Source organism: Delphinapterus leucas, chromosome X (genome assembly GCF_059928025.1).
Source record: "Delphinapterus leucas isolate spDelLeu-1000000601 "Yukka" chromosome X, BTC_Dleu_Yukka2, whole genome shotgun sequence".
Taxonomy (NCBI): domain Eukaryota; kingdom Metazoa; phylum Chordata; class Mammalia; order Artiodactyla; family Monodontidae; genus Delphinapterus; species Delphinapterus leucas.
Genome location: NC_143150.1, coordinates 16,392,324 through 16,416,591, shown reverse-complemented (window position 1 = coordinate 16,416,591; position 24,268 = coordinate 16,392,324). Strand labels below are relative to the sequence as shown.

General features: G+C 41.4%; 1 protein-coding gene across 2 annotated transcripts; it reads right to left on the bottom strand.

Annotated features, from left to right (window-relative positions):
• Nucleotides 1-887: 887 nt before the first annotated feature.
• On the bottom strand, nt 888-23,876 carry MMGT1 (membrane magnesium transporter 1). 2 transcript variants are annotated; one of them, XM_089904061.1, is made up of 5 exons: nt 23,822-23,876; nt 12,586-12,670; nt 7,996-8,048; nt 5,543-5,646; nt 888-3,937 (listed from the first exon to the last, which is right to left on the bottom strand). In XM_089904061.1, exons 1-5 carry the CDS (start codon nt 23,831-23,833, stop codon nt 3,778-3,780), a joined length of 414 nt encoding a protein of 137 aa, XP_089760187.1. In that variant the 5' UTR covers nt 23,834-23,876; the 3' UTR covers nt 888-3,777. The 2 variants fall into 2 exon arrangements, with proteins under 2 accessions (XP_089760187.1, XP_022409990.1); XM_022554282.2 differs by lacking the exons at nt 12,586-12,670; nt 23,822-23,876 and adding an exon at nt 11,837-12,085.
• Nucleotides 23,877-24,268: the final 392 nt, after the last annotated feature.

Below are 24,268 nucleotides of genomic sequence, written 5' to 3'. Positions count from 1 at the left end.
ACACATCATATATTAGAATACCACACAGTCATTAAAAAGAATGAGGTATTTCTGTACATACTGATACAGAAAGATCTTATAAGACACAGGTAGCAAAAAAAGCAAGGTACAGAAGAGTGTATACAGTCTGATTCCATTAATGTAAAAACTTTTTAAGTATATATTTGCTGGCAAATAACGTTTTTCCTGAAAGAATATACAAGACACTTAAAGCTGGTGACCTTTGGAGAGAGGTATTAGGAGGAGGGAAGGGAGCAGGTTTTAACCTCATGCCTTTCTGTACCATCTGGGGTTTTTGCCATGTGCATATATTATCTTTCTTTTTTTCCTTTTAAAAGAATACTTGATTAGTAGGTTAGTTTGAGATTCTCCTGTGTAGAGTTGAATACTAGTAGTGCTATCTTTCAAAATACTGCAGATAAACGCCAAGCTTTGCGAACCAGAACTTCCTCTTGGATTTCCATTAAACTTTAGATTTGTCCCCTGATGCTTTAATCATAATGATTTCCTGTTAAGTATAAATTCCCATTTTGTCATGGCAGTTTGGCTGTACAACACATTTGTGCTGGAATGATTAGACACTGCTACTCAAAGACCAATATTCTTATACTCCAAAGGGCATTTGATAATTCATAAATATAAATATAAATGAGATTACACATTCTATTTCAACTCTAAAAAAACATAAAATTGCAGTAAGACTTTACATGTACAATGAAAAGTAAAGTATCCACTGAATTTAGTAAAACAGCATCACATTGGAAAAAATAGTCATTAAAATTAGATCTTACGTTTTTCTGGGGACAGAGAAACAGAAGAAAATGAGATTAAAAGTAAAACGAACAAACAAACAAACAAAACAAAACAAAAAAAAAACCACTACCAAAAACAGGGTGAGACAATCATTTATTTATTGGACAGGGCAAGGTCATTTAAAGAGAGGAAACATATCCAAAAGACTGTGTTTAGCTTGGTGTTACAGGCATCGATGCTCACAACAAACAACACTACTCAGTACATCATGGAAACAGGCCACATACAACCAGGGGGATGCTGTCATGCCACTCAAAAATAAGCCACAATGCTTAGAAAACAATCATTAGGGAGTTACAGAGCATCACAGTCTCTAATTCACCAATCTGCATTTTCTGCAGCTGGCCCACTAGGGCCATAGCATTTGGCTGGTTCCCTGGTCATTAAGTCTTCCGATATTCTAGAGAGCCTTCAACAGTACACACTTCTGAATGTCACTGAAATCACAGTCAACTGCAGGCTTAACTAGCTCGCATGACTCCATTTTTGGCTACCTTAGTACTGCCTCATAGTAGTATAAATAGAATTCTGAACTTAATCCATTTAGCGCTGTTATGAAGCACCCCAATCACCCAAATCCTATGGTACCTACTTTTAAAAGACAGCATAAATTCATTGGAGGAAATTAAAGAAAAAATTTGGGAAGCTCACCTGACCAGAGGTATACAAGCTCCTAGCAAAATTAGACACAACTGAAGACTGCTATGTCAATTATTTGCCACGTTATTTGGCATCATATTTAGCAGGACTTTCCTGACTGGGCTATCCATATCAATATCCATTCTAGAGACTAGACAAAAATATTATAAATAGTAACATATCATGAATGCTTGGTTCTGAGAAAAAACTATTCAGCATAAGACAGACTGAGAAACCTGTTAGGTATGTGACCCTCCCTCCTTACATCTACTGATTTTTACAAACCACTTCCTTTTACAGCAATCAGTTCTCAAGAGGAGAAGTTCTCACTCCACATAGAACAAAACCATATTTGGGAAGCCAGTCATGAAAGCCCAGATACTGCAGGAATCCATTCATATTAAATGACCAGAATAGACACATCTACAGAGACAGAAAGTAGATTAGTGGCTGGGAGGCATTGGGGGAAAAAGACACGTAACCGCTAAAGGGCACAGGGTTTCTTTCTGGGCTGATGGCAATGTTCTCAAATTCACTGCGATCATGGTTGCACAACTTCATGAATATATTACACCAGTGAATTGTACCCTTTAAATGGGTGAATGGTAAGGTATGTGAATTATATCTCAGTAAAGTTATTATTAAAACATATTAGGAAAGGAAGACAGGCCCCCAAAGAGAAGAAAATAAGACGCTCTTGCGAATCAAGTCATACCTGAGGAAATGGTACACAGGCCTGATGTAAGGAGCTTGTTTCTCATACACTGTTCTGATTTAAATACAACCACTTTAACCCCTGACTTCACATTTTAAAATCATTTCTAAATTATTTTAGGTTTTCAACAGATTTCTAACTTTGTTCTCCTTAGAGAGCAGAGTCAGTGTTCCACAGACAGATTGGGTTGGCAAAACAAAATTAAACAATGAATAAAAACCCAATGACAAAATAGTCTTGTACTTCAGGCTGTGTTACCAGGCAGAAGAGAAGAGCTGAGGTTCATTACTAATAGGAAAAAATGCCTTCAAGGATAAGGACATCTCATGACTCTTGCCTAAAGCACATTTCCTTTTCAAATCTGCATACAGTTATTCCCTTTATACCTATACAATTCAACAAAAGCAATGTTTCCATACCTGTGTGATTCAACAAAAGCAATGTTTTCTACGAAGAAATGTAGAAATGTTAAGCTTCCTGCAGATCAAAGAGCTAGCCAAATTCCCCTAAAACTGAAATTATTGTTTCTAAAAAAATTCTTCTCTGTACCCTCATCCTCACCTTCAGCAACATACAATGAAGATGGAAAACAAATCAGAAGCTATGAAACAATTTCTTCAATGACCTTAATTATTTTTAAAGACATGAGTTCCAAATATTTAGAACATATTTGGCCCAATTCTGTTGAAGTCTACCTTTAATGAGAAGGTTTCCTTTATTTTTACTAATTCATTAGTTTAGTATGCAATAAAATAACAGATTTTGAATAAGTTAAACTGGTTAATGACAAGTAATCAGTTTTCCTCAGTGATTACTATTCTTCTACACAGGCAGGATAATTAATTCATGGATGGTCTTTTTGGTCTATCTTCAACTATTCTTACACTACATAATCAATTCGGGACATTTTTTACCAATAAATGAAGAGAACACAAGTAGCTTTACAGCAAGCTGAGTTCGTTAAGTATATCTGTTATGACAAAGGATTTCTGACACAAAAATTGCTCGCTGCACACAAAACCCCAGAGAAGTGATGAAACAAGACTGATGTTAGGAGGTGTATGGGAGCGGGGTAGGGTGAGAAGTAATGGGTAAATTAGAAACTGGCAAGTATCTGCTGAAGCAGAGCCACTTTTTAGGGGGCATAAGAAAAACTTATAAGTCACCATTTTGGTCTACTTTAGAGAAGTCCATTTGTTGTTAAGAACTTAAGACCATTTTACTATCATTCACGCTGCAAAATGCAGTAGTCACACTATCTCCAAAAGGATCCTAAAAACTGTAGAAAAGAAATCTAAGAAAATAAATAATTACAAAACCATCATTTTTCAAAGAAATGTGTTCAAAACAGTGACTTTTACAAAACACGTGAATTTGTTTTAGATGAAAAAGGAATTCTCTCTCTATGAAAGATCGAAGACTCATTTCACAGATAACTTATATTGCATTAATGATTTGATTAACAGTGTATAAACAAGGGCCATAGACTTTTTTAATTAGGTCTGAAAGATCAATATAAATACTGATGGGGGGGGAGTGTTTTGTACCCCAAACTCCAATATTCCAGCTCTGTGTCCTGTCCTATTCTGTTATTATAATTTGTAAAAATCTTAACGACGCAGTGATTCAAGTTTTCGTAACTTCAATGATGTGTTAGAGGACAATGCATCTTGGTTTGAAGAATTTGTTGTATCCGAAGGCCGGAACAGTACTCGACCGCGATGATTAAATACATAAAATGATGGGTGATTCCTTAATGTGTCAAATGTCCTTAAAAGAAAAAAAGCATCAATTTTAGATAAACCTTTATAAAAGCTTATTTGAAAATAAGCAGGCTTCTAATAAATTATGAATTTGCTATGGATTATAGTTTTAACTAAGTTTAAATCCATAAAATCAGACTATAATTGGTAAACATACTGTATCTCACTTTCTTCCTGTACAAGGAAAATAAGAAACCCGGAAATGCAACATAAAACCCTCAAATTTTTTAATTCAGGCATTCCTTCCAAGATGCCTATGAAAACACAAATAATCGCTCAACTTTAATCACCTCTATAAATCTAACACTAGCCCATGCCAAATAGTCCTTAAAAAAAAAACAGTACATAGATTATAACTTTGATTATTCTCACCTGGCCCTCACTATTCAAGCCATCTGATAATTGTACAGATCTGTCTTCTAAGAATCAAGTCCAACGGAAAATTCCTTTTGGCCCTTCTGTACCTGCTGTTGTCCAAACTCGTATATTTTGCTACCACCTACTAAATTCATGTATTTTGCTACCACCTACTTAATGCCATTCTGTTTTACTTCTTTCTTTCTAAGCCCCTTGCCTGTGATTCTTGGTAGACTCTTTGTAAGAACTGTAGTGGGTAGTGATAGTGGAGTATCCTTCCATCTTTCCAGTGAGATATATGCAGTCTAAAAAAAGTTCACAAACACCTAAGTGTATGGCTTTTGGTATTGGTTTGTTTTTAAATATTAATTTCCTGGAAGGAAAGAGAACTTTTCTTTTGATAATAACTCAAATCTCAAAGTCAGCCCACCTGAAAATCCAGGCATACCCCAACATAAAATGGGAAGCCTGAGATGTGACTATTTAAAATGTAAATTAAAAAGTAAAAGTAAAAAGGGGATGAATTTCCTCTAACACATAAATGTTTATTGTGAATTCTTCTAAGGAAATACTGTGTTAAAATTTCTAGGATCAAGAAGGTGGGTAAAGTCCAGAGACAGAATTGAATAAAGCTAAAGGATGATTTTATGCAATTCAGAAATACGGAAAAGAAAAGCAAGCAAAGCTCATGAAAATAGCTTAGAAGTAGTATAGGAGAAAAAAAGAAAGCAGAATAACAAATATACTTTAGTCCAAGGATAGAAAAGGGCCTAAGAGCACAGTTTATGTCACAGACTAGGTTCAAGTGATAGAGGAAACAGAAAACCTCTTAATCTTCCAAAGATTAAGCTGGGTCAAGAGGATAAGAAGAGGAAAAGGGAAGGGAGGGAAGGGAGGGAGGAAGGAGAGGGGGAAGCAAGGCGGGTGGGGAAGAAAGAAGGAAAAAATTCCTGAGGGAATATCTTTCTATATATCTATTTCCATCCACCTATCTATCCAACCAGCCAACAAGTAATTTAAGAAACCATAACATAACATCTTATTCTAATGTCAATAATCTGTCATTCAACTTCCATTTTTCCTGTCACATCAAACACTGCCTCAATTTTTTTACCTCGTTACTCATACAACCTGCATAATCGAAATGTAAAAACAAAACCGACTTTTATGTACCATAAAAAACATAGATTTTAAATTATGTAAATGAAGCAAAACCCCCATGAAATTAAATGCCTATGAAAAGGAAAAGACTTACTTATTTTTTAGTTCTGAAGTGGCATCCATGTCTTTAAACTCCCCTGCAATATGAACTATACCATAACAGGTAACTGCAAAGGCCAGAAGTGTCTGAAGAACTATCTGTGAGTATAAAGATTGAAATTACTAAACAACATACAAATATTATTATAAAAATTTACAATTTTCTCTCCATCTCTTTCTAGCCTCTTAACAGGTATTTCTTCTAGATCCTATCACGGAGTCTCACTTTAAATGATTTGGACTCAGACAAAACAGTATCTTCTATAAGTTCTGTGAATCGGCTGCAAAGATACTTCTGGGTTTTGCGCAAATAGCAAAAACAGGTACCAAGCCATTCAGAACTCAGTTATCAACTATTACCAGCTTCTAAGAGCAACTATGAATGTTTTAATGTATTATTGTTAAATATCACAGAGTATAAAAAGAACACCCCTTAGCCACCACCTAGCTTAAGAAACAGAACATTACCAGTACCCTTCAAGGCCCAGGTACCCCTCTCCAATTATATCCTTCACCCTCCCTCCCAGTTAACTATTGTCCCCAATTGTTTATTAATCAGTTCCTTGCTTTTATTTATAATTTTACCAGCTCTGTATGTACCTCTAAAACATACACTGCTTACTTTTGCCCATTTGAGCTTTTTTTTTGGGTGAGATTCCTCCCTGTTGAAGTACATAGTTGTAGTCCATTCATTTTCATTGTATTTCATTACACGAAAATCCCACAATTTATACATTCTACTGTTGATGGCTATGTGGGCTGTTTCCTGTCTGTGACTTCTACAACATCAGGATGGATATCTTTGTGTATGTCTCCTGGCACACGGGAGTGCAACCACTGGTGTAGAGTATACACAAATTCAACTTTATTAGGTAATACGAAACTGCTTTCCAAAGAGGTTCTGCAAGCAAAAACTTGCAATGTTTGATATTAACCAACATGGGATTACAGGCATATTTTATTTTCTTGATTGTGATTTTCTGTATTTTTCAAATTTTCCCATTTGTAAACAGAAGAAAGTTATTTTAAACAGATATAAATGAGTGTGTATATGTGTGTGTGTGTGCGCGCATCTACCACAAAACAAAGGTGACGGGAGAATGAGTTAATAGCCACATCCACCATGTCTTTAATTATGACAATTAAAGTCAAAATTAGCCACAAGCTATTACTCTTTCTAAACTAAAATCTAATGTCATCTGTTATACTGGTTTACATCCCCACCACCAGTGTACCAAGACCCATTTCATACAATGCAATCATAGGCATCATTAACAAGGATGTGGTAAATCTATGAGTTGTCATGAAAATATGTCAAGATAAATTGTTAAGTAATAAAAAGCTAGTTATGAAAGTATACATATATACACATAACTTTTTTAAAAGAAACACTCTGTGTTTTGATTACGTAAAACTATACATACACAAAGATAATGTTGTTTATGCATAGAAGAAAACTAAACTACTGATATACTCCACACTGTTGGGAGTAGAGGTAGAATTGTGAGCAACGGGGTCAGTTTTTTTTTTTTTTAATTGTATGGGGTCAGTTTTACTTTTGACACTTACTGGTTGATTCTATTACAAAGAACTTACTACTTTTGTTCTTTAAAATCTAATAAAGATTTTAAAAAGGGGGGAGGGGAAATTCCCCGGCAGTCCAGTGGCTAGGACTCTATGCTTCCACTGCAGGGGGTACAGGTTCAATCCCTGGTCGGGGAACTAAGATCCCGCAAGCCACACGGCGCAGGCAAAAAAACAAAACAAAAATCCAATAAAGATAAAAAACTGTGAGTGAAGTTCACATATTATTTCAGCTTTAAAAAAAAGCACTTCCTATTTTTCTTTAGTTTTACCACCTATGTATCTGTCCCTAAACAATGTTTTGTTAGTTTTACTTGTTTTTAAACTTTATGTATAAAAGGAATTTTCTTAAAAAAAAATAAAGTCAAATAATCAACTTAAGTCCATCTCAGACTACAGACAGAGCAACTTCTAGAAAGACTATTATAAACTAAGTTCTAGGGAGTTCCCTGGCTGTCCAGTGGTTAGGACTCCACACTTCCACTGCAGGGGGCCCGGGTTGGACCCCTGGTCAGGGAACTGAGATCCTGCAAACTAAGATCCTGCAAGCTGCGCGGCATGGCCAAAAAAATAAACTAAGTTCTAGAAACCAAACAGAAATCTTTTGTTTCCAAACCTTTGGGTTTTATAATGAGTGACAAAATGTAGATAACAGATATGCTATTTCATCTCTGGAAAATTAAGAGAAAAAAAACCAAAAAAAATTTAAAATATATGTTAAGCTATGTGGCTGATTTTTAAAATATATATACGTATATATTTTTTATTGAAGTATAGTTGATTTACAATATTGTGTTAGTTTTAGGTATATGGCAAAGTGATTCGGTTATATATATTTTAATGGAATATAAATGACCAACTTACATCTATTGGCAGTGATTCATCTTCTTTTTCTGTTAATCGCATATAAGAACGATCTATAAACCAGAAGCATACCATTAAAGAAACTGTAGCCCATTTTTCTTAAAATGCAAGCAAATCTATATACCAAAGAAGCAACTGACATGTGCTACAAAAAGTAATGCTAATCCCGGATTCCTCAAAAACCTCTATCTTCTAAGGCAGTCAGTCTGATCTTGAACTACTTTATTCCCATCATGACCTGCTTTGTCACCTTATAAAACAGGAGAAGAGTGAAAAGTGAGCAAATATGAGGAAGAAATACCTAAACATAATTTTTCTTTCATTACTACAGGAAAACTAGAATTCTCTGAAATTCTTTCACTAACTGGTCAAAGAAATCACAATTATTTAAAAATTAAGTCTACAAAAAATCTCAACTCTGAAATAGCACCACCATCACATAATATGGACAAAGTAATACTGTTATGGAAATGTTTTTCCTGAGACAATATGCTGGGGGGTGTTGGAATAGGAGAAATTCCGGGACATCAATTGCTGCTTATATGATTTAATTATAATTCTGCTACTGCCTTAGCCTCAGGAGGCAGCAAGGTATGAAGGAAAAGGATCAGGATTTGGAAGCTGAAAAGCTGAGATCATAATACCAGCTCTTCAATTTATTGTAATCTCATTCAATGTAAGACACCCTCGTGGATTGTAACATGTATCTCAATTTCAGAGTGTTAAAATGTAGGAGTGGGAGGTGGAATGTGCCTGAGAATCAAAAAAATACAGTATCTATCTTTTCACTGCCTAAATTTCTGCAACTGTAAATTGGGAATATGAGGATCAAATGAGACACAGGATAGGAGCTCTGCCATAACAAAGTTCGTCACGGCAAAGACCAGCATGGCACAGCACCCCAGGGTGCTACCTGCTGCCACAATCTGACAGGACACAATTAGCCTCAAAGGTAAATATTGGTCTCTTTCCAACATGAGCATTATAAAGAGGTCCCACTGCAGTGACAAATGCCACAAGGCATGCTCACCTCACATAAAAACACAAAATCCTAATTCTAGAGGAATCTTGCACAATCCCTACTTAATAACATGCTTAAAACCTCAAATTATTGTGAGTGAGCATGCACTGACTCTTAAAAGAGAATGTGTTTAGAGACATTTCTGAAGTTTTATCTCACAGGTTTCATCATAAGGACAGGTGTAAAAGAAAAATCAAACCAATACCCAAATAGGTTTTGGCTAACTTCCTACTGCCTGTTCAATTCCCAGCTACCTTTCTTCTTTGCATGAAGCCTAATCTGACTCTAACTCCAGCTTTAGCAGGGCATTTCCTCATCTGTAAAATGAAGGGGTTGGACTTCGGTCATCTATCTCCTTGCTCTAGGACAGTAAGATTTTACAGCTGAAGTCTATTGTAGAAAATGACGCAGTACCACTGTACCCTAATCTCCTCTAGGGAAGCTATTCTAAAATGAATGTACATACAAATCACCTGGGGATCTTATTAAAAAGCAGATTTGATTCCATAGATCTGGGGTGGGGGTGTCTGAATTTCTGCATTTCTGACCAGCTCCCAGATGATTTCCAAGATGCTGGGCTAAAGACCACACTTGATCAGCCAGACTCTAGGTACCTTTCTTAACCCCTTCCCCCCACCCCCTGAAAAATGACTACTCCCATCTCCATGTATTTTTACATACTTTTAGCATAGCATCTATATTACTTTATGGTGATTGTTGCTTGATGCACTTCTTTCTCCACTTGACTTTGAACTCCCTCAGGACATCACTGCACCTTCTAGCACCTAAGCACAGCGCAATTTCAAGCAATTACTCAAGACTGAATTTTACCAAGCAGTGTAGCACACAGGCTCTAGAATCCAACTGCTTGTCTTTGAAACCCAGCCCCACCATTTATCATCTCTGTAATTTTGCACAAGTTTCCTAGCAGTATGTCTCAATTTCTTCATCTTTCAAAGACGATAATAACAATAATATCTACCTCCGAGGGTTTTTGGTAGTATTGAATTACATAATACACGTAAAATGCTTAGTTCAGTGCCTGGCACATGGTAAGCACTTAATAAATGTTAGCTATTATTATTGTTGTCATTCAAGATTGGAGCTTTGGAGAAACTGTCACAGAAAGAGGAGCCTGAGGAAACATGACAACTAAATGTAATATGATATCCTGGATTGATTCCTGGAATAGAAAGAAGACATTAATGGGAAAACTGGTGAAATCCAAATAAAAGCTAGACTTTACTTAATAGTAGTATACCAATGTCAGTTTCCTAGTTGTTACATTATAACATAGTAATGTAAGGTGTTACCAATGGGGGAAACTGAGTGAGGGGTATACAGTAACTCTCCGTACTATCTTCGCAACCTTTCTGTAAATCTAAAATTTCAAAATAAATTTAAAAAAAATAAAGCTGAATTTCTGCCAGACAAATGTTGTCATAATACCTGTATGTAAAAAGTAATTTTAATAATTGGATCTTTTAATTATGTACAATAAATAGAACAAAACGTTTTATCTTGAAAACAATTGGAGCTTTGAGGAATTCACATTTCATTTGCTACTTTATTCCTGAAGATGGAAAGTAATGTAGCAAATAAAGGAATAAAGTTCAACTCTGAATTTCTTTCCTTCATTCAACAAATTTATTGAGTACCTAGTTGGGAACATTGTGCTGGGCACTGACATTACAGCAATGAACAAAATACACATTGTCCCTGCCCTTATGGGCTCTATAGGTTAGGAAAGAGCTCAGCAAACTTTTCCTGTAAAGGGCCAGATAATAAATATTTTAGCTTTTGCAGGCCTTACTATCTCCATTGTAACTACTCAACTTTGCCCTTAGAAAGCAGCCAGACAATACCTAAACGAATGGGCGTGGGTGTGTGCCAATAAAACTTCACTGACGGACACTGAAACTTGGATTTTATATAATTGTCATGGATCATAAAATTATATTCTTTTGCTTTTTTCCCCCAACAAATTAAAAATCTAAAAACATTCTTAGCTCATGGCAAAAACAGGAGGGAGGCTGCATTTGGCCCACATGCCAGAGTTTGCTAACTCCTGGTCTCGGCGAGAAGGTAGACCTCAAAACAGATCAGCTGTCTCACTGCACTGCATCCTCTGCTGGACTCCAAGTTTCCTCTTGACAATACAATTGTATATGTGTGATAAAGCACTTTTGTTTTTTTTCATTTAAACTTCCCAATCACTCTCTGACATAGAAAGTGCAAGAATTAAAATCCACCTCAGTGAAGCCTCAGAGAAGGGACAGGATGTGCCCAAGGTCACAGATTTAGCGGTAAAGCAAGTTTTTAAGAACCAGCCCCTCAGTCCGGTGCTCTTTGCCCCGCATCACAGTGCCTCCCTGAGGCAAATGGTCATTTAACTTGTCAGTACGCCTGGACAACCCAGGAGTGCCCAAGACGTTGTCCACCTAGTTGTCATGGGACCATGAGCATCCGAGGTCCTCGATCTGAAACTTTGCCAGCCCCACGCTGGATCTGACATCACTTGTCCCGGATTCCCGGATAGATCCCCTCTCTGCCTACCCTGCAGCCCACCGGTCCCGTACTGAGCCCTCTCCCCAACACCCACTTCCAACCCTGCTGCAACGCCAGGTGCCCCACTCTTCTCAAACTCAGACTCCAAGCCTTCCACCGGGGAGCCCCGCACTGCTTCTCACAGCCACCCCAAACTCTAAGGTCTCAAGTGACCGTTCCCGGGACACGCGGTCCTACACTCCCTCAAAGGTGCGCCCACACGCCGCCCCCGGAGTCCCGCACCGAAGCGGTCGCCGTCCCTCAGGCACTTACGCTGCGCAGCGGAAAAGGCCGCGTGGGCTAGGGCAAAGAGGCCGATGCCCACCAGCCCCTTCCACAGCGACGGCGCCATGACTCCGGAGGAGTAGCAGCCCAACAAAAGAAGCGAAGGGCGGCGGAGCTATTCCTTCCTCCACCGGCGGGTGTCCGCGCAGCGCAGAGAGATGACGTCAGTGAACCCCTGGGCGCGAAGCGCCTGAGAGGTGGGAAAACCAAAGAGCCGTGAGAAAGCGGAAACGGGGATGCCGGGAAGAAGGGGAAGCGACACGGAAAACAGTCCGCGAGTACCGAGGGGCAGGGCCTCCACCGCGCTGCCGCTTTGCGAGGGGCGGAGCTGAGCGGACGGCGTAAAAGAAGAGGCGCAAGCGGATCAATGGGGAAATGGAGTGGAAGAGCGCCAGCAAATGAACGCGGGCCGCGGGGCAGGGGGCGGGGCCTGTGGAGAGTTCCGGGCGGGGCAGAGGGACCCTGGGCACTGCAGGCGGTGGTTAAAGGCGGTCAGTGCTGGCTCCCTACCCCTGGGCTGGGGATTTTCGTTTGTTTGTTTTGCTTTTCCCTCAAGCTGTGCCCTTTGTTTTCTGTGGACCTTTCCTGTACTTCAGACTACTGGGAACCGCGGAAGGAGGCAAGGGTGTGAAAGCGAGGGGGCGGGTGGGGTGTAGAGGAAAACCACCCGGCATTTGGAGCCGCAAACACGTCGCACGCGGGGGACACTCAGTAAAAGTTAGTTCCCTTCTCCTTACCTTCAAAAGGTCTATGAGAAAGATTCACGCCCAAAAGGGTGTAGCGCGGTGGGAGTGTTTTCGTCACGAAGAGAACCAGTTTACACTAGGGAGAAATGAAAGGAGAGGAATAAAGTGATGCTAACAACAAAGGCCCATCCATCTTCTGTCTCTCTGATCAGGATAAAATATACTCTCCTTTCTCGATTTTTTTCTTTGTCTTCATCCCCTACACTATAGACATTTTACATTGACCTCTTTCCACTCTATTCTCCTTTGGCCAGCTCACCTATTCATACCCACTGCTTTCAGCCATCGTCAATATTAGTGATCCCAAGTCGACATCTCTATCTCAAATGTCTTTCCTGCGCTCCAGACCTGCATTTCCAACTCCCTGCTGATCATTTATTTATATCCTGTGGCCTTTAACACTTACTATGGCCAAAACAGAATTCACCCCTTTTTCCAAACTCCACCGACTCCTCCAGTGCCTCCTGACTGGTTGGCACAATGTTGTAAACTGCATATCACAAGGTAAATGCAAAGTGTGACCACCATCCTTTGCCCTTAGCCCTGTCAGAATTCTACGTCTTAGCTGCATCAATTTGCTCACTCTTACTGGCTACTAGACGCCTATCCTCTCCACCCTTTTAAATTTGCATTCTTTCCATTCCTGATCTCCCTCACCTGCTCTATTTTTATATCACCTTCTAACATACTCTATAATTTACCTATTTATTATGTTTGTTGTGTTATTATTGTTTACCAGCTCTCTTCCTCCAGGAATGTAAGTTCCAAGAAGACAGAGATTTCTGTCTATACTTAGAACGTTGCCTGTCACATGGTAGGCATTCAGTGTTTGCTGAATGAATGAATGAATTATGGGAAAGAAGTAGAGAGGGATGTATCCTCCTTTGAAAGAATCTCTATAGAGAGTCCGTCCATTATTTTTGAAGTGGATTCAAAAATCCCTGTGGACTTGTACACACCCTTAGATTTTGGTAGCACTTTGATTGATGATAAGCATTTTCCGATATACTTGAGCTTCCTCAAAGCTGAAAACGTTGAGAAAATAAAGAAGGCATCCAAGAGTCATCAGATTTCCTCAACTTTACCTATATAGTTTTTGTCCTGGATCCCATTTTCCAAACCTTTAATTATAGTCATTATTTTTCTCTGGGCCCTCTCCAATTTCTTCACCTCTAAGCCGAGAGTTGACACGGTACTTGATCAATGTCAAGTACAGTATATTGTATTCCTTACAAATGTAGCCCTATTTATAGACCTCACAATCAGGTCGAACCAGGAAATAATCTCTCTGCACTTAACAGGAAAGTGCTTCCTTCTCCACCGCTGGGAGGTGACAAGGTTGAAAACATAGGTGATCCAAAAAAAATCTTAAAACTTTGTTTTGGCTTTGATAATAGTCAAATTGAAATTAGTTTTTTCAGGTACCCTATTAAATTACTTCTGTTAATTTATCTGAAGCAGAAAATGATTAGGAGGTTTCTCAAAGGAGCTGAGATCTGGTGACTTTCTTTTAAAAAGATGAGGTTATAGAAAAAAGAGAGAGCCAGTAAGGAATCTGGTATTTGTATAAGCCACCAATACATTATCCTAGTCTTCAGGGAAGTGACCCCTGTCCAGGCCTTGAATTTGTTTTCTCCGTTACACTCTTAAAATGCATTCCCCACTCTCTTATTTTGAATCTGTTACCCACATACTGAGTGCAAGCTACCTAGTTTTACATTTTCTAGAAATAAATGGTTAACTCATATTCATGAGGTAGGATTTTGTCTCATCTATAGATTCCACCCTGAAAGGAAGCCAAGATATTCATAGTCACAATTACTAAGGAATTTACTAAGTCACAGTTACTAAGTAGCTTGGGTCCACTCATGCAGTGTTCTCTACGTTAGAGTTAATCCCAAAGGTGCAAGTTACAGCTAATGGCAGCAGTGTTTTCACGAGCTCTTAGAACAAAAGTCAAACCTCATGAGAAAGAGCATTTAAATTCCTGGGTGACCCAAGAAGTGCCTTTAGTTTTCCCAAAGAAACAGCCATCGTCCACATGCACAGTGGATAAATGATGTGGATGTTATTAAAGGTGGGGATAACCATCTCTAAAGCATTTCCTATGGAGATGGAGATGTCGTTTATGAAGGCTCATCACTGTTTCCCCAGGATAGTTGGTTGAATAGAGAAAGCACTGCAATCCCAGAATTGTCTTCCAAGTTAATTAACTTTGTTACATGCCACCCAACTGGAGGAGTAACTTCATACACCACATCCATGTACCCATTTCCCAAGCAGATTCTCCCTCTACCTAGCACGCTCTGTCCTTTCCTACTTAGTTCAAAAACCCACCTTCCCTAGAAATATATTCCTGACTATTATAGGTATCTATAGGAGCCATATATCTATTGTAGATGCTAAACCTTTCTTCAAGCTATTTATTACAACCCCCCTGGATCACAAATTCTAGAGGTTTACTACTATATAAACTAGTGTTTTATATATATATATATATATATATAATTCTTTACAAAAGTAATGTCTGCTCAGTCTAAGAAATTCAAACAACAAAGCAATGTGTCTTCCTCTTAAAACATTAAGTGGTGTGTTGGTATTTTGAGTTTTGAATCTTAGTAAAAAGACTGGTTACTTGATTCATATCTTTAAGATTATTTTGCTGGAAGGTTTATACTACTGTGGTTAAGAACATATGCTCAAGAATCAGATTGGGTTTATTTTTTATTTTATTATTTATTTTTTTCTTCCAGTTTTATTGAGATATAACTGACATACAGCACTGTATAAGTTTAAGGTGTACAGCGTAATGATTTGACTTCCATACGTCATGAAATGATGACCACAGTAAGTTTAGTGAACATCTATCATCTCATATAGACGCAAAATTAAAGAAATAGAAAAAAAATTTTTTCTTATGATGAGAACTCTTAGGATACTCTCAACAGCTTTCATATATAACACCTAGCAGTGTTAATTATATTTATCATGTTGTACATCACATCCCTAGTACGTATTTATCTTTTATAAGTGAAAGTTTGTACCTTTTGACCGCCTTCATCCAATTCCCCCTCCCCCTAGCCCCCATCTCTGGTAACCACAAATCTGATCTCTTTTTCTATGACCTTGTTTGTTTGTTTTGAAGTATAATTGACCTACAACACTATGCTAGTTCCTGTTATACAACATAGTGATTTGGCATTTCTATAAATTTCAAAAGGATCACCATGATAAGTCTAGTTATGATGTCACCATTCAAAGATTTTACATAGTTATTGACTAGATTCCCCACACTGTTCATTTCATATACATGACTCATTTATTTTTGCAACTGGAAGTTTGTACCTCTTAATCTATATATGTGATTATTTTAGGCTTCTGATCTCTTAAGTTCAAACACATTTTAACAACCCTGCATTTTTACTCCCCTCCCCCCATATTTACTGTTTTGATATCATGTTTTACATCTTTTGGTTTTCTGTATCCCTTAACTAATTATTGAGAATATAGATAATTTTATAACTTTTGTCTTTCAACCTTCCTACTAGCTTTATACATGGTTGATTTACTACCTTAATGTGTTTTTGCCTTTACCAATGAGATTTTTCCTTTCATAATTTTCATGTTTCTAGTTGTGGCCTTTTCTTTTCCACCTCAAGAAGTTCCTTTAGCATTTGTTGTAAAGCTGGTTTAGTGGTGCTGAACACTTATTTTTTTTAGAGGTTTGAGAGACGAAAATTATTATTTATTTATTTATTTTTGGCTGCCTTGGGTCTTCGTTGCTGCACGTGGGCTTTCTCTAGTTGCGGCGAGTGGGGGCCACTCTTCGTTGTAGTGCACTGGCTTCTCATTGCGATGGCTTCTCTTGTGGAGCACGGGCTCTAGGCGCGAGGGCTTCAGTAGTTGTGGCACGCAGGCTCAGTAGTTGTGGCTTGCAGGCTCTAGAGCGCAGGCTCAGTAGTTATGGTGCATGGGCTTAGTTGCTGTGCAGCATGTGGGATCTTCCCAGACCAGGGATTGAACCCGTGTCCCCTGCATTGGCAGGCGGATTCTTAACCACTGCACCACCAGGGAAGTCCGGTGCTGAACTTTTTTAGTTTTTGTTTGTGTGTAAAACTTTTGATCTCTCCATCAAATCTGAATGAAAGCCTTGCTGGGTAGAGTATTCTTGATTGTAGGTTCTTCCCTTTCACCACTTTAAATATATCATTCCACTCCCTTCTGGCCTGTAGAGTTTCTGCTGAAAAGTGAGATGATAACCTTATGGGAGTTCCTTTGTACGTAACGTTGCTTTTCCCTTGTTGCTTCTAATAGTCTCCCTTTATGTACAATTTTTGCCATTTTAATTACAGTATATCTTGGTGTGGTCCTCTTTGGGTTCCTTTTTGGGATTCTCTGTGCTTTCTGGACTTGGGTGTCTGTTTCCTTTCCCAGGTCAGGGGAGTTATCAGCTATTATATCTTCAAATATGTTCTCAGTCCCTTTCGCTCTCTCTTCTCCTTCTGGGACCCCTTTAATGTGAATGTTAGTAGCTTGATGTTGTTCCAGAGGTCTCTTAAGCTGTTCTCATTGCTTTTTTTTAAGTTTTTTTTTTTTTTTTTGGCTGTGTTGGGTCTTAGTTGCGGCACGAGGGATCTTCGTTGAGGCATGCAGGATCTTGCGCTGAGGTGCGCGGGCTCTTTGTTGCGGCACACGGGCTTCTCTCTAGTTGTGGCACACAGGTTCCAGAGTACGTGGGCTCTGTAGTTTGTGGCATGTGGGCTCTCTAGTTGAGGCCCACAAGCTCAGTAGTTGTGGCATGGGGGTTAGTTGCCCCACAGCATGTGGGATCTTAGTTCCCTGACCAGGGATCGAACCCGTGACCCCTGCATTGTAAGGCAGATTCTTTACCACTGGACCACCAGGGAAGTCCCTGTCCTCATTGCTTTTTATTCTTTTTTATTTTATATGCTGAGCTTCAGTGATTTCCACTACTCTGTCTTCCAGCTCGCTGATCCGTTCCTCAGTATCATCTAATTTACTGTTGATTCCTTCTAGTGTATTTTTAATGTCAATTATTGTATTCTTCATCTCTGTTTAGGTCTTTATATTTTCTAACTCTGTTAAAAACTTCTAACTTCTCACTCTGTTCATCCAATCTTCTCGCAAATTCTTTGAATATATTTACAATCATTACCTTGAACTCTTTGTTGGGTAGATGGCCTATCTCCACTTCACTTAGTTCTTCTGAGGTTTTATCTTGTTCCTTTGTTTGGAACATGTTTCTTTGTCACCTCATTTTACCTAATTTGCTGTATTTATTTTTATGTATCTGGTAAGTTGGTTACATTTCCTGACCTTGCATAAGTGGCCATTTGTAGGAGATATCCTATGCGTCCCAGCAGCACACTCCCCTCTGGTCACCAGAGCTATATGCTCTAGGGGTGCCCCCTATGTGAGATGTGTGGGCCCTTCTATTGTGGTTGGTAGTCTGGTAGGCACGGCTGGCCCCCAGTCTGATTGGTTGCCAGGTCCTGACTTGTGCAGAGGCTGCAGGCTACTGGTGGGTGTGGTCAGGTCACAAGGTTGCTGGCTTGAGAGCCCCAGTGGGTCCCAGGGCTAGTGCTGGCCCACTGGTGGGCAGAACCAGGTTCTGGGGTGGGTGGTTGGAGGGCCGAGGTTCCCAGATCTGCTGTTGGCCTGCTGGTGGGTGGGGCTGGCTCCTGACAAGGTTGGCTGTGGTGTCCAAGGTGTCCCAAAGCTGGCACTGGCCCGCGGATGAGTTGGGCCAAAACCCGGGGTGGCTAGCTGAGCAGTCCAAGGCGTCTCACAGCTTGTGTTGGCCTGCTGCTGGGAAGGGCTAGGGCCCAGAGGATCCCAGGGCTAGTGCCAGCTTGCTGGTTGGGCAGAGCCAATTTCTCGGATATCTGGCTGCAGGGCCTTGGAAGTCCCAAAGCTGGTGTCAGCCCACGGGTGGGTGGGACCAGATCCCAGGCCACTGGCTAAGGGGCCCAGAGTGTCCCGGAGCTGGTGTTGGCCTGCTGGTGTACAGGGCCAGGTCTTGAGGACTGTGTCAGCCTGGTGGGTGGGGCCAGGGCCCTGGGGATCCCAGGATTGGTGCCCACCCACTGGTGGGTGAAGGTGATCCCAGGGCTACTGCCAGTCCACTGGTAGGTGCAGCCAGGTCCCAGGGTCTCTGGCTGCAGGGCTCTGGGCATCCCAGGGATGGTGCCAGTGCACTGGTGTGCAAGGCCAGCTCCTGAGCCCTCTGGTGAACAGGGCTGGGTCCCAGGGCAGCTGTGGGCTCAGGGGTTCTTAAGGCAGCAGGCCTGCTGGTGAGTGGCTCTATATCTCCTCTCAGCCAGTTGCTTGGCCTGAGGTGTTCCAGTACTGGTGCCAACAAGCTGGTGAGCAGGGGCAGGGCCAGGTCCCTGCACTAATAAGCTAGAGGGAGAATTCCAAAATGGCACTTGATAGCACCAGTGTCCACGTGGTAGAACGAGCTCCCAAAAATGGCTGTCGCCAGTGTCTGTGTCCCCAGGGTGAGCTGCAGTTGCCTCCTGCCTCTCCGGGAGACTCTCCAAAATCAGCAGGCGGGTCTGACCCAGGCTCATTTCACATTACTGCTTCTGCCCTGGGTGCCGGAGTGTGTGAGATTTTGTGTGTGCTGTTTAAGAGTGGAGTCTCCGTTTCGCATAGCCCTCTGGCTCTGCCAAGAGTAAGCCTGCTGGCCTTCAAAGCCAAACATTCTGAGAGCTTCTCTTCCTGGTGCAGGACCCCCGGGCTGGGGAGCCTGATGTGGGGCTCAGACCCATTGCTCCTTGGGGAGAACCTTTGCAATTGTAATTATCCTTCTGTTTGTGGGTTGCCCACCCAGGAGTACAGGTCTTGAGTATACTGGGTCTCTGTTCCTCCTACCTGTCTCATGGGGGCTCCTTTTTTATATCTTTAGTTGTAGAAAATCTTTTCTGCTAGTCTTCTGGTCTTTCTCATCAATAGTTGCTCCACAAATAACTGTAATTTTGGTGTGCCCATGGGAGGAGGTGAGCTCAGGGTCTTCCTACTCTGCCTTCTTGGCCACTCCCCCTAGAATCAGATTGGGTTGAAATCCTGGCTTCTCCTTTACTACCTGTGGCAGATTAGACAAGTTACTTAACTTCACTGTGCCTCAGTTTCCTCATCTGTAAAGTGGGAATAATAATAGTACTTACCTGTTAAGATTGTTGTCAGAATCGAGTGAGATGATGCCTACAAGTTGTTTACAATAATCTCACACACAGGGAGCACTCAATAAATTTTAGCCATTGTTATTATTGTTGTTGATGCTCCTGTTGACTCTTCTAGCTATTTTTCCAGACTGAACAGGCTCTGTATCCCTTTAGTCTTTCCTGAAACATCAGTTGCTCCACCACTCTGATTTTTTTTTTTTTGCGGTACGCGGGCCTCTCACTGTCGTGGCTTCTCCCGTTGCGGAGCACAGGCTCCGGACGCGCAGGCTCAGCGGCCATGGCTCACGGGCCCAGCCGCTCCGTGGCATGTGGGATCTTCCCGGACCGGGGCACCAACCCGTGTCCCCTGCATCAGCAGGCGGACTCTCAACCACTGCGCCACCAGGGAAGCCCTGATTATTTTAATTGCTATTCTCTGGACTGTTTCCAGATCCACTAATATTTCTCATGGGGTTTCATTAGTACATCTGCACAAAGTATCCTAGGTTACTTGTCTGAGGTTAATACGAGTATTCATTTCAAATAGCCTTGACACTGAAAATGACACCAAAAATCTTATTTGCTTTTTTAGCACATTGGGCTGGTATGTTCAGGAAATAAACTGAAAACTCCAGCATAATTATGTTGAGTTCTAACTGATATGTGTGACCTTCTATTCTTCCTTCTACTCTTTGAATATAGGCTTTCCGTATACTACTGTCCTAGTACTGGCTCTCTTTCTACTCCCTCTTCTTTGGAGAACACATGACTCCCACGCTTCAATATTGTGCACATAGCTCCGATTTCTGTCACTGGTCCTGACTTCACTCCTGAACTCCAGACCCCAGCTTCTAACCATCCATTTCGATACCTCCACTTGGATATCCCACCAGTCCCTTAAATCCAACCTGTCCAGAGCTGAGCTCTACCTTCTGACTCCCATTTTAATGCTATTAGTAGTCTTATGCTTTCCAGTTGTCCAGGTTCAAAACCTTGGAGTCATCTTTCAGTCCTTCTTCCTCAAGCGCTCCCCATCCACCCACCAAATCAGCTGCTAAAACAGGTTATCCTACCACCCTCCACGTTGGCTTTCTCACCCAGCCTCCCGTTTCCATTCCTACTGCATCCCAAAAATTAAGGCCTCACTGCTTTTCAGCAAGACTACCTTTCCAACCTCTTAACTGGCCTCCCCCATCGCCCATCACTCTGCATTTCATTTATCCCCCTTTCTGTTGCCAAATTAATACTGGAGAGGTTTTGAGCAGGGAAATGAATGAGTTAAAATTATTTGCGGCATTAAGACCTTCCACAATACGGCCTCAACTTAGCTTTTTCAGCCTTTCCCCCAACATATGAATTAATTAATTCAATGTTTATCACGCACCTCCAAAGAACCAAGGACTGCAGCAAATGCTGGCCTAAACTTATGTACACTTTTCAATTATTAAGTCCTTCCTGAGCACTTACTATGTACCCAGTACAGTAAAGTCCTCTTTCTTTTATCCTTGAACTGAACCTAGGTACCTAGGGGAATTTAATGTCATCTACAAACATGGAGATTTCCTTGGTACTCAGTGAGATTGAAGAGACATTCACTGATGCTCAGATATGTTGTACTGAGTACCTGTTTTGGTTAGACCTTCGGCTAGAGGCTGTCAGTAAAGAAATAAGTAACGCCTGGTTCCTGCCCTCAAGATACTCATGACCTGTGGCATCAGAAACATTTCAATCAAACATAATATTTCAGGAGGGCTAAGAGAGAGATTTGCCTGGGGAGGGGGCGGGGCTCTGGAAGCCCATAAAAGGAGCCCCTAACTCAGCCTGAGGGCATCCTGGAAATCTTGGTGACCTTTAAACTGAGTTTTGTCAGATGAGAAGCTAGTTAGGTGAGGAATGCGTTGAAGGACTCTTCAAGCAGAGGAAGAACGTGGCAAGGCACATAGACACATGAGAGCACATGAAGCTTTCAGGAAACTACAAGGAGTTCAGAAAGGCTGAAGCACAATATATTTGGGGGAGAAAGACAGGATATATGGTGAAGAAACAGTCTGGAGTCAGGATGTGTGGAGCTCCGTGTGCCAAGCTAAGGAGCCAGAACTGAATGCCATGGGGTCAGTGGAGGGTTTGGAGCAGGGCTGTGATATATGTAATCAGACTTGTGCTTCAGAAAGATCCCTCTGGTAAAAGTGTAGAGTAATGATTGGCAGAGGCCGAGGCAAAGGTCAGCAAACCTTTCCTGTAAAGGACCAGGCAGGAAATACTGGAGGCTTTGCAGGCTATACAGTCTCTCTCTCTCTCTCTCTCTCTCTCTCTTTTTTTTTCCCTCATATTTTCTTTTTTTTTGTAAACATCTTTATTGGAGTATAATTGCTTTACAATGGTGTGTTAGTTTTTGCTTCATAGTGAATCAGCTATACATATACATATACATATATCCCCATATCTCCTGTCTCTTGTGTCTCCCTCCCACCCTCCCTATCCCACCCCTCTAGGTGGTCACAAAGAACCGAGCTGATCTCCCTGTGCTATGTGGCTGCTTCCCACTAGCTATCTATTTTACATTTGGTAGTGTAGATATGTCCGTGCCACTCACTCACTTCATCCCAGCTTACCCTTCCCCCTCCCCGTGTCCTCAAGTCCATTCTCTATGTCTGCGTCTTTATTCCTGTCCTGCCCCTGGGTTCTTCAGAACCATTTTGTTTTAGATTCCATATATATGTGTTAGCATATGGTATTTGTTTTTCTCTTTCTGACTTATTTCACTCTGTATGACAGACTCTAGGTCCACCCACCTCACTACAAATGACTCAATTTCCTGTCTTTTTATGGCTGAGTAATATTCCATTGTATACATATGTGCCACATCTTCTTTATCCATTCATCTGTGGATGGACACTTAGGTTGCTTCCATGTCCTGGCTATTGTAAACAGAGCTGCAATGAACATTGTGGTCCATGACTCTTTTTGAATTATGGTTTTCTCAGGGTATATGCCCAGTAGTGGGATTGCTGGGTCGTATGGTAGTTCTATTTTTAGTTTTGTAAGGAACCTCCATAGTGGTTGTATCAATTTACATTCCCACCAACAGTGCAAGAGGGTTCCCTTCTCTCCACACCCTCTCCAGCATTTATTGTTTGTAGATTTTTTGATGATGGCCATTCTGACCAGTGTGAGATGATATCTCATTGTAGTTTTGATTTGCATTTCTCTAATGATTAGTGATGTTGAGCATCCTTTCATGTGTTTGTTGGCAATCTGTATATCTTCTTTGGAGAAATGTCTATTTAGGTCTTCTGCCCATTTTTGGATTGGGTTGTATGTTTTCTTGATATTGAGCTGCATGAGCTGCTTGTAAATTTTGGAGATTAATACACAGTCTCTTTTGCAACCACTCACTCTGCCTTGTAGTCCCAAAGCTACCACAGACAATCAGTGAACAAATGGGCATAGCTGTGTCCAGTCAACTTTTACTGGTGGACACTGCGATATGAATCGCACGGGATTTTCACGTGTCAGAAAACAGTCTTTCGATTTTACTTTTCAACCACTAAAAAATGTCAAAAGCATGCCATACTAAAACAGGCGGCAGTGCAGACGACTCTTTTGAGAAGCTCGGTCTGAACGGGAGGAGAGAAATGGGAGGAGAGAAATGGTGCGGTAGAAGAGGGGCGTGTGGACTGGAGGGGCGCGGGCGGGGTGCTGTTTCTTAAAAGAGACCTGAAGGCGGTTTTAGAGAACAGGAAGGGGGTGGAGAAGGAGTCGCTGAAGATGGTGGAGGGAGATGACAGTTGGAGTAGGTCCTAGAAGAGGCAGGAAGGAGGTGGCGGGATGCGGAGCGTAGACTGGGGCTTACGTTTCATAAGGGAGGAGGGAACAGCTCTAGCACTGAGGCTGGAGGGCAGGAGGAACGCGTGGGCACTGTTGGCATATTGAAGGGAGACCGCAGGCTGAGGACGGTGAGGACGGTGAGGACTGTTTTCCTGAGGATCTTGATTTTCCCAGTAAAAAAGGAGGCAAGTCTCGAATTCCGTGTGACTTACCTGTACGAGCATCGAAGGCGGGGCTGAGGTGGGTAGGCGCGGGGCGGTGGGGGGGGAGGGGAGAGGAAGCCGTGAAGCAGATACCCAAGTGCTTGGTGAAAGTGCGAGAGAGACCAGGAAGTCGTTAGAAGACCGGGAAAGGAGAGGGTGTTAGCGCTTCGAGGCAGGGTGGAGCAGTAAGGAGCCTGGAACAACAATCAATGGGGAGTGAGCGGAGTTCCCCCTCCTCCTTCAGGCCACCTGATACAGGGCGTGAGCGTGAGTGTGTGTGTGTGTGTAGGACAGTGGAGTGGTGAGGAAATAAGCAGCCTCCACTTGAAACAGCGGCAGAGCTTGTGATGTCCTGAGCAAGATTCAGGTACCGGGAAAAGGAGGAGATGGAGAGGGCATCGGTGCAGCAACTGAGAGGGCTGGGCAGTTTGTTCCTAGTGGAGGGTACTCCAGAAA

Bases quoted from the DNA above. Each gene is read 5' to 3' on its own strand.
- MMGT1 (XM_089904061.1), bottom strand. The intron at 8,049-12,585 runs GTAAGGAGAAGG...TCTGGTTTATAG, and splicing joins TTCTCATAGACCTTTTGAAG to ATCGTTCTTATATGCGATTA. The intron at 5,647-7,995 runs GTAAGTTGGTCA...TTATACTCACAG, and splicing joins ATGAATCACTGCCAATAGAT to ATAGTTCTTCAGACACTTCT.